General features: G+C 50.4%; 2 protein-coding genes across 3 annotated transcripts; both read right to left on the bottom strand.

The window, feature by feature from the left end:
* Positions 1-73: 73 nt before the first annotated feature.
* LOC144901516 (uncharacterized) lies at positions 74-1,877 on the bottom strand. Its single transcript, XM_078795090.1, has 3 exons — positions 1,603-1,877; positions 323-893; positions 74-242 (listed from the first exon to the last, which is right to left on the bottom strand). Exons 1-3 carry the CDS (start codon positions 1,778-1,780, stop codon positions 212-214), a joined length of 780 nt encoding a protein of 259 aa, XP_078651216.1. The 5' UTR covers positions 1,781-1,877; the 3' UTR covers positions 74-211.
* A 3,890-nt stretch (positions 1,878-5,767) lies between these two features.
* Positions 5,768-10,862, bottom strand: ska3 (spindle and kinetochore associated complex subunit 3). 2 transcript variants are annotated; one of them, XM_078795298.1, is made up of 11 exons: positions 10,578-10,862; positions 10,430-10,500; positions 9,660-9,831; positions 8,511-8,946; positions 8,388-8,443; positions 7,776-7,966; positions 7,506-7,700; positions 7,153-7,347; positions 7,036-7,088; positions 6,828-6,949; positions 5,768-6,754 (listed from the first exon to the last, which is right to left on the bottom strand). In XM_078795298.1, the coding sequence occupies exons 1-11, from the start codon at positions 10,696-10,698 to the stop codon at positions 6,597-6,599; spliced, it is 1,770 nt and encodes a 589-aa protein (XP_078651424.1). In that variant the 5' UTR covers positions 10,699-10,862; the 3' UTR covers positions 5,768-6,596. The 2 variants fall into 2 exon arrangements, with proteins under 2 accessions (XP_078651424.1, XP_057939007.2); XM_058083024.2 differs by having other exon boundaries at positions 5,977-6,754; positions 7,506-7,709; positions 10,578-10,861.
* Between the last annotated feature and the right edge of the window lie 409 nt (positions 10,863-11,271).

The raw sequence follows: 11,271 nt of genomic DNA, 5'->3' as shown, positions 1-11,271 counted from the left end.
GTTTCCCAGGACACCCCTGGAGACAAAGGTGACCACCCCCTGAGGGGCCACCCCAATCAGGTAATTTAGGACGTTACAAGCTGCCGTCGCCCCCAGTTGGGGCTTGTTGCCGTGGGCAACCGGGCCCTCGCAAGGAACCGTAAAGCAGTCCACGATGACGGCGCAGTCAGGGCAGGAAGAGCGCAGGGCAGCGGGAAGGTTTTTCCTCAGCTCAGCTCGCGAGGGCCAGAAGACGGCGGTGGGCACCAGTGTGGAGGACATGATGTTGACCATGTGATGCACCGTCCTGACCACCGTGCCCACCTTGACGCCAAAGCGGTAGGCCAGGTCCTGGTTGCGCAGGTCCAGGCGGAGGCGCATGAGCGTGAGCAGGAGCTGCTGGAACTTGGACAGCTTGACGGTCCTGATAGCGTCCATGTGCGGCGCCAGGAGCAGCATGACCGTCTCCAGCACGAAGAAGTTGGGCAAGCCCGTGTAGAACTTCACCTTCTCTGCGTCGTTCCTCAAGGAGCTCTCCGACAGGGACATCTTCTCCACAGACTCCCTCAAGGCTCGGTTCTCTCGCCTCAGCGCCTTCAGGACGTCGTCGTAGTTGACCGAGGCGTTGGAGGTCAGGGCGGATGCTTCATCTTTGTCGCTCACGGACTCGTCATCTTCGTCGTCGTCGTCTGCACTCATTGAGGACGACGCGCTGCCCTCCATGTTGGACTCGCGCTCCAGTCCGGACCCGCCCTGGCGCTGCAGGAAGAGCAAGGCATTGGCCGCCTCCACGCGGGCTTCCTGCTTGTCCGGGACGTCCAGCAGACCAGGCTCCTTCATCTCAGCGGAGAAGGAAGCGGCGGTGAAGATGGAAGGGACATAATCGGGTGAACGAGGGTTCTTCACTTGTTTACCTGGACGCAGAAAAGGAGGACGCAGCATTTTGCGTTCCCGTATTTGCTCAAGCACTTTCACGACAAACCACAGATAGAAGATCCTTTGATGAGTGGAAAACTAACTTCCCTGACATGTACCGGAACTTTTATTCCACTTCACTGTAAACACTAACTTTATTTCAACGTACAAAGACGTTGAGAGGAGCAACAATGGCTAATAACAATAGTTAGCTAATAACAATAGTTAGCTAATAACAATAGTTAGCTAATAGTTGCAAGTGTACTACCAGAGATGGAAGCGTACTACCAGAGATGGAAGCGTACTACCAGAGATGGAAGTGTACTACCAGAGATGGAAGTGTACTACCAGAGATGGAAGTGTACTACCAGAGATGGAAGCGTACTACCAGAGATGGAAGCGTACTACCAGAGATGGAAGCGTACTACCAGAGATGGAAGCGTACTACCAGAGATGGAAGCGTACTACCAGAGATGGAAGCGTACTACCAGAGATGGAAGCGTACTACCAGAGATGGAAGCGTACTACCAGAGATGGAAGCGTACTACCAGAGATGGAAGCGTACTACCAGAGATGGAAGCGTACTACCAGAGATGGAAGCGTACTACCAGAGATGGAAGCGTACTACCAGAGATGGAAGCGTACTACCAGAGATGGAAGCGTACTACCAGAGATGGAAGTGTACTACCAGAGATGGAAGTGTACTACCAGAGATGAAGTGCGTGCTGCACAGCCGGCTGCCGTCGTTGGGCACCCAGCCCTGCCGGTTGACGGCCGCTATCCACCGCTGCTTCCTCTCGGGGTCCCGGGGGAAGCGATAGAAGGACAGGCCGGTGCCGGGCGTCCTTCGGTTCCTGCAGCCGGCCACCACGCACGTATGGACCATAGCAAAGGCAGCGGCTAGCTAGCTGCCTGGCGGGTGTTTTTGACTCCCAAAATGGCGGCCGTCTCGTCGAACGATGGGCGGGAAGGGGCGGGGTCTACCTCTGACGTCATTACAATGGACGAAAACAAAACAATGACGAAACGACGTAAGTCATTTAAGCTTTAATCTTCTTAATGTATACAATATATAAATGAAAATATCTCAGTGTGCTGGGCCACTTTGATACACTTTGTGCATTCAATTTGCTAACAAATTGTAAGTCATGCTAAACCATGCTAATATGCTATATGCTAAACCAACACAACAAAACATCTTCGCTTCGTGTTATATAGTCATAAAAACTAATATCTGATCAAATAAATCTCACTATTAATGAATTCATTTTATTTTGACATTATGCAGAGGGCCAATTATAAAAAGAATAAACATAAATGACATCGTCTTACATCCAAACAAATGTGTGTTACCTTTTATGAAGCCAGTTTATCTAAGGAGTAAAAACTAGTAGTTGAACCATTAGGCTCAGATACAGCCACACCCCTCGCCACTCCCGCCTCCTGCATCGCTCCACCCACGGCGCCACCTGATTGGTTGAGAAAGCCCCAGCACGCCCAGTAGCTTGCACACTTCATCCGAAGGTTAGAATCCGAGTTTACAAACTCCATGCTCTTCCGGAGGTATTTTTATATTTCTTCCTTTTTGCTATCTGCTGAATGAACATGCTTTAGGCCATGAAACCAATCTAAAGCTCATTTTTACACTTTCAACTTCAAATGAATATCCGAATATCAGTTATCAGCCTCCTTAACTGCTAATAAGCGGTGTCAATCCATTCAAATATTTCATTACATGTTTTAAAGTCATTTTAAATGTTTGTTAGTAAAAATTCCTATTTAGGAACATTCAGAAAGGATTATTATTCAAGATTTGCCTTCCTGAAATGTACAAATGAAAATAGCTAAAATAGGCCAATAGTCATAAAAGTATATTAATCATTAATCAGCCATCTTTATTGGTTGCCAGTCGGTGGTGTATGAGCTGCTACATTTTAAGCCTATTGTTGAATGTTGGATCCCACACATCGAGGTGTACCCCAAGGATACGTACTCGGCTCAGCTGCCGACGTTGACTTTATGAAATAGTCAGCAGTGCCACCCAAATGACGTGACAGCGGGGCCGCCCCTCAGGACTTGATGATGCAATAACGACGATGTCGTCTCGAGTCATAAAGGCTGGAGTCATCGGATGTGAGATTTCTCCGGAGTCATAACTGGCCAACTGTCATCTAAGGCTCCAGGTTGCCGATCATAAAGGCTGCCGTAGAGTCATAAAGGTCTATGTCAAGTCATGTGGGGGGCCGGGGTTGGTGGGCAACAAAAAGCTGAGGTTTGTGGACGAGCAGATAGCATACTTACGTGCACGTTACTCTAAGAGTACACAAAGGGATACTTGACACCAGCATACTTGAGTACAGCTTTGTCTAAATCCTGACATTCGGAAATGGAGCCGACCAACCCAAGAAACCCCTTTTTTTCCGACCCCGACGACATTGCAAATATGCTCCTCTCCGGGCTGCTGGACGGGCTCCACCTCGGCGACGAGAGACCATCAAGCGACTTTGACGGCGGACACAGGTCTCCACTCGCCAAAGACGCTTCGCATCGAGATGTGATGTCAAGGGGCGGAAGCTCCTCAGATACGGACACCCCCACCACACTGTGCTCTGATGACGACATCCAGATTGGATACAAGACAAACTGGAGCCCCGTCAGTCAGGAACTGGACCACAGGGAGGACGACGGGGTGGTACTGGAAAGGCTGGTGTCCCACTATTCCAGGTTATCATCTCCGCATAACGAAGACACTTGTGCGGTCAGCCCAGAGTCTTCAGAACATGACAACAGTTCTCAGGCGTCCTCCACTGGCACCATCAGCCTGGACGCAGACATCAAAGCTGCCATAAAGACCGCCTCCAACACCATCTACAAGGGCTTGGTTCACCACATGGACCAGTACAATGATCCCTCCAAGGAAGGCAATTTTGTCGTGCGCAGAGACCATCTGCTTGATCCATGCATCCATGCGTCCATGGACACCTCAGTGTGGAGCGACGGCGACAACGAGGCCGCCATGTCATCGCCCCAGGTCTCCACCGGCGAAGAGCTGGATCTGGTGGTGGATGAACACGAACTGGAGGAGGACGTGGCGCCAAAATGCCTCAGCCTGTCCCCACGAGGGAAGCAGACCCGAGATGTGACTCCGGCCTTAAGCCCCGTTTTCCAGGAGTTAGGTTTTAATTTGCTGAAGGATTCAATTCCGGAACCCCCGGAACAGGAAGAGTGTCTCCAGACCTTGTCCCCCCCCTTCATAAGTCTGGATGAGGGCCTCCTGGATGAGATTATGCAGGATGCTGGGAAAGATGATGGCACCCAAATTGAAGACATCCCATCGAGTCCGTCCTTGCCAGAGGAGCAGGATGCAGATGTGACACCAGCGCTGCTGTCTGCCTGTGAGGAGTTCTATCTTCAGGAGGATGAAGAAGTAGAATTTCATTCCGAATCAGCTGAGTATTTACCCACCTACTTACATGAGATCCATGACCACAAAGCACCCAAGTGTCCATCAGCGCCCGAAGAGGACCAGACGGCCCCGTGTGCAGACTTCCAGACCGGGATGGACGACGGTGCAGATGAAGAAGAAGATGATGATCAGGCTCAACATGAGGTGGTTCAGTACTTGAGTCCATCATATTCCCCAGAGGAGGCAGCGGTCTCACCCTACGCCGATCAGGTGGTCCGACAGGAAGGAGACAGCGTGGTGTCCAAATCATCAATGTCGTCACCGAGCGAGGAGCTGCGTGCGGACAGCGCTGCGGTCCTGATGGCCGCTGATCAGAGGTTGGATCTCTTGGAAGACCACGTGGAATCAGAGGACTTGGCATCCAAATCCCTGAGCCCTGAAGAGACTCCTGCCGTGATGATGACTTCCGAATGGCCAGACCTTGTGGAAGACGGGGCTGACGTAGACCAGGAGAACGATTTGGCTCCGACGTGGTTCAGCCCATCGCCATTAGCGGAACAGGAAGCAGATGTGAAGCCTGCCTCCGTCTCCCCTTGTGAGGATGAGGATGTCGTGGAATACGGCCGTGATGCTGAACCAATGGGAGCGGGGGCATCAAAGTCCGCGTCCCCTCAGAGTCCAAGTGTTCCTGAAGTGTCCACGGGTGTTCTTGATATGCCCAGCGAGGAGGACCAGGCTGCGGCAACAGCAGACAGGATCTCTCCCTGTGGGGAGTCGGAGGACGGTCATGTGACACAGGAAGACGTGCCTTGGTGCAAATCGCCGAGCCCGCCACCACAAGAGACACTCGATGGAGACGTCCCTTTGGCCACTCAGGAGGACATTTTAAAAAAGGCTTTGGGGGACGAAGCCAACCATCAGAAGTCGGCCCCAGTCATCCTGGAAGAGTACTTCAACGCTGCCATGAAGAAATTCTCCAACACCTTACTGGAGGCCTTGATTAGTCACTTGGAGACTTACAAAGACCCCGACCCTGACATGCAGGCCCAGCTTAACGCTCAGAAGGCCCCGGGGGGCCACACATTGGACGGCCACACATTGGACGGCATGAACGCAACGAGGCAGGAGAAGGAAAAGCCTGGCAGTCTTCAATCCCAGGATTGTCTGGACCACTGTGACCACTAGGGGGGCCATCAAGCTGCACATTTTCAAGACAAAATGCAATGAATGGAATTAATCAGGGCGATGCTGGTTTTGGTGTCCCTCAACAGGCCGAGGAGGAAAGTGGTCAAGACCAAAAGAACAGACATTTTCATGTTCCTGACAACTGGGAAGATGAGATGGATCTAGCCATTTCCACTCATTTGGGGACTCGTGACCGGTGTTAGAAGTTAAGCAAAGATTCATGTCAAAGACTCGTCAGTCATCATCCCAAATATTTCTTTCAAATTTCCGCTTGTCATCATTAAACACAAACGTCGGCTTCATGTGCTTTCTTGTGTGTGAACATGGTCTTAACCAATCAACGCTAAACATAACCAGGTCTGTGGAAAATGGACAATGGTGCAGGACTTGGCTAGAACCAGCGGAGGCGCTGGTGAATCAGCCTTGACTGGTTGTGGTCCAGCCAGCCACTGGACGCTGATCTTCATTCATGCAACATCTCCACTGGCAATGAAACAGGAAGTCAGACATGATGCAGTCCTAACGTGTATTTTTATGGAAATAGTCACCAGCGTCTTCAGAGCTTCACTATTGTTCCTAATAATATGCTAATTGTCTGGGGCATTATTGACAGGGATGTGTTGTGATGGTTTATGATGGCAAAATGATGGTTTCATTAAGAGCACACAAGAGGCTAATTGCTTTTTACGGTTGCCATGTCAACACCAAAGTGCAAAGAATCTATTTCCATTCTCAGCCAGAAGACGATTTGCTCTACAAAATACTTCCATTTGTTCTACAATCTGGTTAGGATTAGGATTACTAAAACCAGAACGATTACAGTCATCCTTTGTTTATGGGCTCCAGACCGGACCGCAATAAGTGAATTTTTGCAAAGTAGGAGTCAATGTTAATGTAATATTGTTCATAGTTGGAGCATAGAGAAGCTGGTACTGTTAATGGCTTTCTAAATACGAGTTCTACCTTGACTGGAGCCATGGAGCCATCAAGTGACACCCCTGGAGTCTATTCTTTGTTTACACAACATGGCTCATGGCGGCCAGGAGTGAATGATGAATGATGAAAGGATGGAAACGGTGAGGATTACGACGTGATGCTTTGGACACGACACTCAGCTGCACAACGCCAGTTTGTAGACGGCGGCGCTCCCGACTCCTCCCACCTGCTCCAGCCTCTTCAGTTCGCTCAAGCAGAGCACGTAGACGGGGGCCTTGATCCCAACGCTGGTCATCTTCTCCAGCTCCTCCATGTGGAAGTCCCCCATGTCTCCTGAAGGGGGCGCCGGGGACAGTTGGACTTGATGAATTTGTCCTGATATTTTCCGTCACGTGTAGAAACTGACCTGGATGCTCTGATAAGTACTTGTTCATGTTGCGGACCGCCTTGTTGAGGTTCTTCAAGGTCATCTGCTTTAGAAAGGCGGGCAAACTGCGGAACTCCTGCTCAGAGACGGCAGTCACGCATCTGAACACACACACAAAACTTTTATTGATCGGCGGCCAAGTGTTGGCGTACGTCACACGGAGGCGGCTGAGCTAGCCAGACGTCACCTTGCAGGTTCTGCTTTCTTCTGCTGGACGTTGGATTGAGTCTGCAGGACAAGCTGAGCACCACACAAGCAGGGGACGTGAGAGAGCGGCCACACGTGCATGAGCGCTAGAACCTACTTTACAGATGTCCTGCGTCACAGAGCTGAGTTCCGGCATCTCAGGGGTGCTGGCGTCACGGAACTCCCTTCTGGTGAGGGGGGTGCCCAAGCAGAACTCACGCGTGGCTCCTCCATCCTGGTTGATGTCCATGACAGGCGGCTCCACTGACTTGCTGTCAAACGGCTGCGCCTCTTTTGGCATGGTTCTCCTCCCCTGGGGGCCAACATTGTTCTTATTGTAGGGGGCCTGTGATGCCCGTTTAGCTACACACCATAACCCGCACACTACATCTTTCTACATCTTCCAGAATGTGCACCTATTCCATCTGGATTTCCTTGGCAATAAAATAATGTCTTGTGTGTGCTTCTTACGCTCAGTAAAATGTTGCCCAGAACGGACTCCATCTTGGGCATCTGCAGCGTCTGTTTGTCCTCCCCACCCACGATATGTAACTCTGGCACATCATACTCCCACGGGCGTGGGGGGGCGCATGAGTCGTTGCGAGATGGCGTCAGAAGTTCTAAGGTGTGGCCGTCGTCACGTTGCATGATGATGGGCTCGGGACGCTGCGCGCTCTACGAGAAACGTGCAGTTCAGGGGACCCCGGTGAAAATGATGCAACCGTGCGTCCGTCGTTTTACCTTTTGGGTGCTGACCAGACGCTTCACGTAAGGAGTTTTGAAGGTCGGGATCTCAGGGGTGGTGGCCAGGTTGTCGGGTTCACTCTGAGATTGGGAGTCCCCTTGCGACGGCGGGGAGCAATGACCGTTTGTTTTCTTCATCTTGAACCCCGGCGTGCAAAACTCGGGCGTCTCTGGAGATGCCAGGTTGCCTGGCGATGACGAAGGAAAGGGCGTTCATCCACACGTCATATCCATGCTGTACTTACTGTTGATTGCCTAAGGCACAGCCAGGAGGGGCTGATAGTTCCTTAGATGTGAACATTCATTATGCATAACAAGCTAATATTTCAACTTAATAATCATGGTATGGGGTGCATGAGAAAGTGGAAAGGAAAATGTAGCTCTCTGTAGCACAACAACCGTTTATGAATGGACTATTTTCATATTGATGGCATAGACAATCTGGTAACGCAGCCGCTGCTCTACAGGGGGGCTATTGATGAAGTGGAGGTTGTCTACAGCCACGTCTGTTAAAGCTGCCGCTAGTTAAAGGCCGTGACGGCTGTGGGAGACTCCACGGTTGATGAATCGTGCAGCATCCTCCAGAAGCATCCAACCATGTTTGATCACCTTGGTTTTGCAGCACCTGAGGGATGTCTGGTGCCAGCGGGAGGTCCTGTGCTGGTCTGTAGGGAAAGACAAATAGAGACGTGATGCCACGAAGAAGATCAGGAGAAGCACGCTTGCGTCTACCCTGGAGGCTTGTTGACGTGCTTGCGGAACAGATCCATGGTGAAGTCATTGTTCAGACACATGGTGTGCTCCGAGATGCCAAAGTTGGTCATCTGAGGCGTCCGCAGCTCGTCCTCGTCCATACGCAGCGCACATTTGGGAGTGAGGGGCAAAGGCGGCGTGGAGGGCGCGTGGAGCGCAGGGTGGGGGAGGCTCATCTCGGGCATGGCCGGCACCTCGGCGCACCATTCCGCCCCCGCCAGGTTCCTCCTCAGCTGCAGCTCAGACAGGCCAAAGTCGGAGAGACGGGGCGTTTGCATCACGTCGGTGAAGGTGGGTGGCGCGGCTATCTGAGGAGAAGATGGCGAACCGCTAGTTTCTTCCTCCTCGTGGCCGCTGTCTTCAACCGCAGGCTCCGTTGGACCCGACTCTTCGTCTCGCTCCTCCATTTCTCCACCTTCAGCGCAGGAAGCAGCAATACAGGCGTTTGGAAATACTGTTACTTGGATGAAGAGCATTTCATTGTGTTGTTCCATTCACGGTGGCACAGGACCATACTGGCGTTACTCTCGCCGCTACTCTCGCCGCTACTCTCGCCGCTACTCTCGCCGCTACTCTCGCCGCTACTCTCGCCGCTACTCTCGCAGCTACTCTCGCAGCTACTCTCGCAGCTACTCTCGCCGCTACTCTCGCCGCTACTCTCGCCACAATGCCCGTGACCCCGGTTAGGATAAGCAGTGGATGGATGGAGACATAGGGGTGGCGGTTTACTGCTATTTCATTCTAGCGTGTTAAACTTCCTCCATGTTGGCGGGTAAAACAATCAATGATCTATCATCCCAGTCCGAGTTCCATGAGGCTTTTTTTCATCTGGTGAGATAGACGCACCTATTTACCACAAACAGTTGAACCTCCGAGGCCCCAAGGTCATGGAATTCAGTTAGAACATCATTTGAGAATTAAGAATACTTCATCTATCATCCCGCATGTCATCACAGTTAAAGTAGTAGTATTGTTGTAGTACTGTTTTAAGCATAGATGACAGTTTGACCTTGGAACAGATGATCAGTATTTCTTTGTAAATGGGATCAAAATGAATTGTGAGTGAACAGCAAGAATCCAGAGGAGCTTTTGAAGAAGGCCCAACTCCAAGCATGCTAGAATGCTTACTGCTCGTTCTCCGTGCGTCGGCAGGATCTAGGTAGCCATATTTTTCAAAGTGTCCCTTCAGTGTCTGGATATCCTCAGCGACCTTGTGCTGCACGGCCCTGCAGGCATCGATGAAAGTGTTCACCTCCCTCCTGTGTGTTTTCTGCTTCGTAAGCGCCTCTTGCATCTGGCCCTGTAACAACACAGAATTAGCGTTGGGAAAAAAAGACAAATCCTAGGGGGGCTCTCACTGCTTTATATCTGTGCCACCTAAAGAGAGAGCACATTTCTGCCTAACAACAGTGGATACCAATGTGCGTCACTATTCAGCCAGCTCAGTGTTTCCACGCAGGACTGCAATCTATTTGTGGCAACATGACAAGAAAGCATCTCAGGAAAAAACATGCGATATGGAGCAATACAACCAAAGTTATGAACAAAAAACAAGCAAGAAATGTCCTTGGGGACACCAGAGGAGGAATATAAATGGAAATAAAACAACAACAACTAAACAATTAAACAACTAAAACAAAAGGCAGCATCCAGGCTGCAGTTTTTAAGCAAAGATCCGCCTCACGTGCTGCCTTTGATATGAACAAGCCGGTTCTCAGAGCCAGATCGTTCGTGAACGACCCATCACGACAGCGTATGGTCGTTAAGCTAACCTTCCGCTCTGGGTCTCGGATGAATAAAGTTATGAGTCTTCAACACCACTGGTTGTGCGAGTGTAACGATGGAAAGGCTGAGTTTTTAAAAAGCAGACGTTTGACTATGCTTTGTTTTGGCCATACCTTCAAACCCAGCACATCACAGTTCAAGTCGTGATAAGCTCGTTGGCCTCTCGCTGCTGCTTCTGGAACTTCTGGGACGCCGAACAACAGACAACTCTTGTTATTATCATTAAGAAAGCCACTTATGTTTATCCGTATCATAACTCACCGTCGTCGTCGTCGTCCCTGTCACGGCGACCGTCAAAGGAGCGCTGGAGCCGGGCCGTCTCCGTTTCGAGGGCCACGGCCAACTTCTTCAACTTTGCAAAAAACTGCGGCGTAGGATCCATTTCCGGGCTTAAATTAAGTGTCTGTTAATAGCTGCATAAATACAAAGGAGGTGCTTTTACGGCTTCCGCCAACGTAGCGGACGAGAAAACTGTTCAATTTGGGCGCCACTGCCACTCTAACCGGAAGTCCTTCTTCGGTGGTGTGGATGAACCGTGCTTACGTCATCGCCCCCTCCTGGCACTGGGCTGTAACTACTCATACTAACTAAGCGCGATGAAGAAAAGTGCCACGTACAGTACCAGAACAGTACCAGTACAGTATCAGTACAGTACCAGTACAGTACAGTATGCCTGGATGGAGCCATAAATGTCTATAAATATGTATTTATCATAAGTTACTATCATCGTGAAAGGCAAATGTCATCTGTTTCTTGCTTCATTAGGGTTTCATAGGATGGACATGCATACCAAATCAATGAATGATTATTATTATTATACAGTGTAATGACAGTACTGATTGCTATTGTAAATACTGCATAACATGCCGTGTGTATACTTTAGGTACAGAGGATTAGCGTGGATTGCAGGGTACCAAAAACCAGATACACAAAAAGTCGGAGTGTTACTTGAAAA

The sequence above is a fragment of the Doryrhamphus excisus genome, linkage group LG12 (assembly GCF_037039965.1).
Source record: "Doryrhamphus excisus strain RoL-2023G ecotype Guam linkage group LG12, RoL_Dexc_Guam_v1.1, whole genome shotgun sequence".
Lineage (NCBI taxonomy): Eukaryota > Metazoa > Chordata > Actinopteri > Syngnathiformes > Syngnathidae > Doryrhamphus > Doryrhamphus excisus.
The sequence above is the reverse complement of the archived record's forward strand: the minus strand, read 5'-3'. Positions and strand labels throughout refer to the sequence as shown.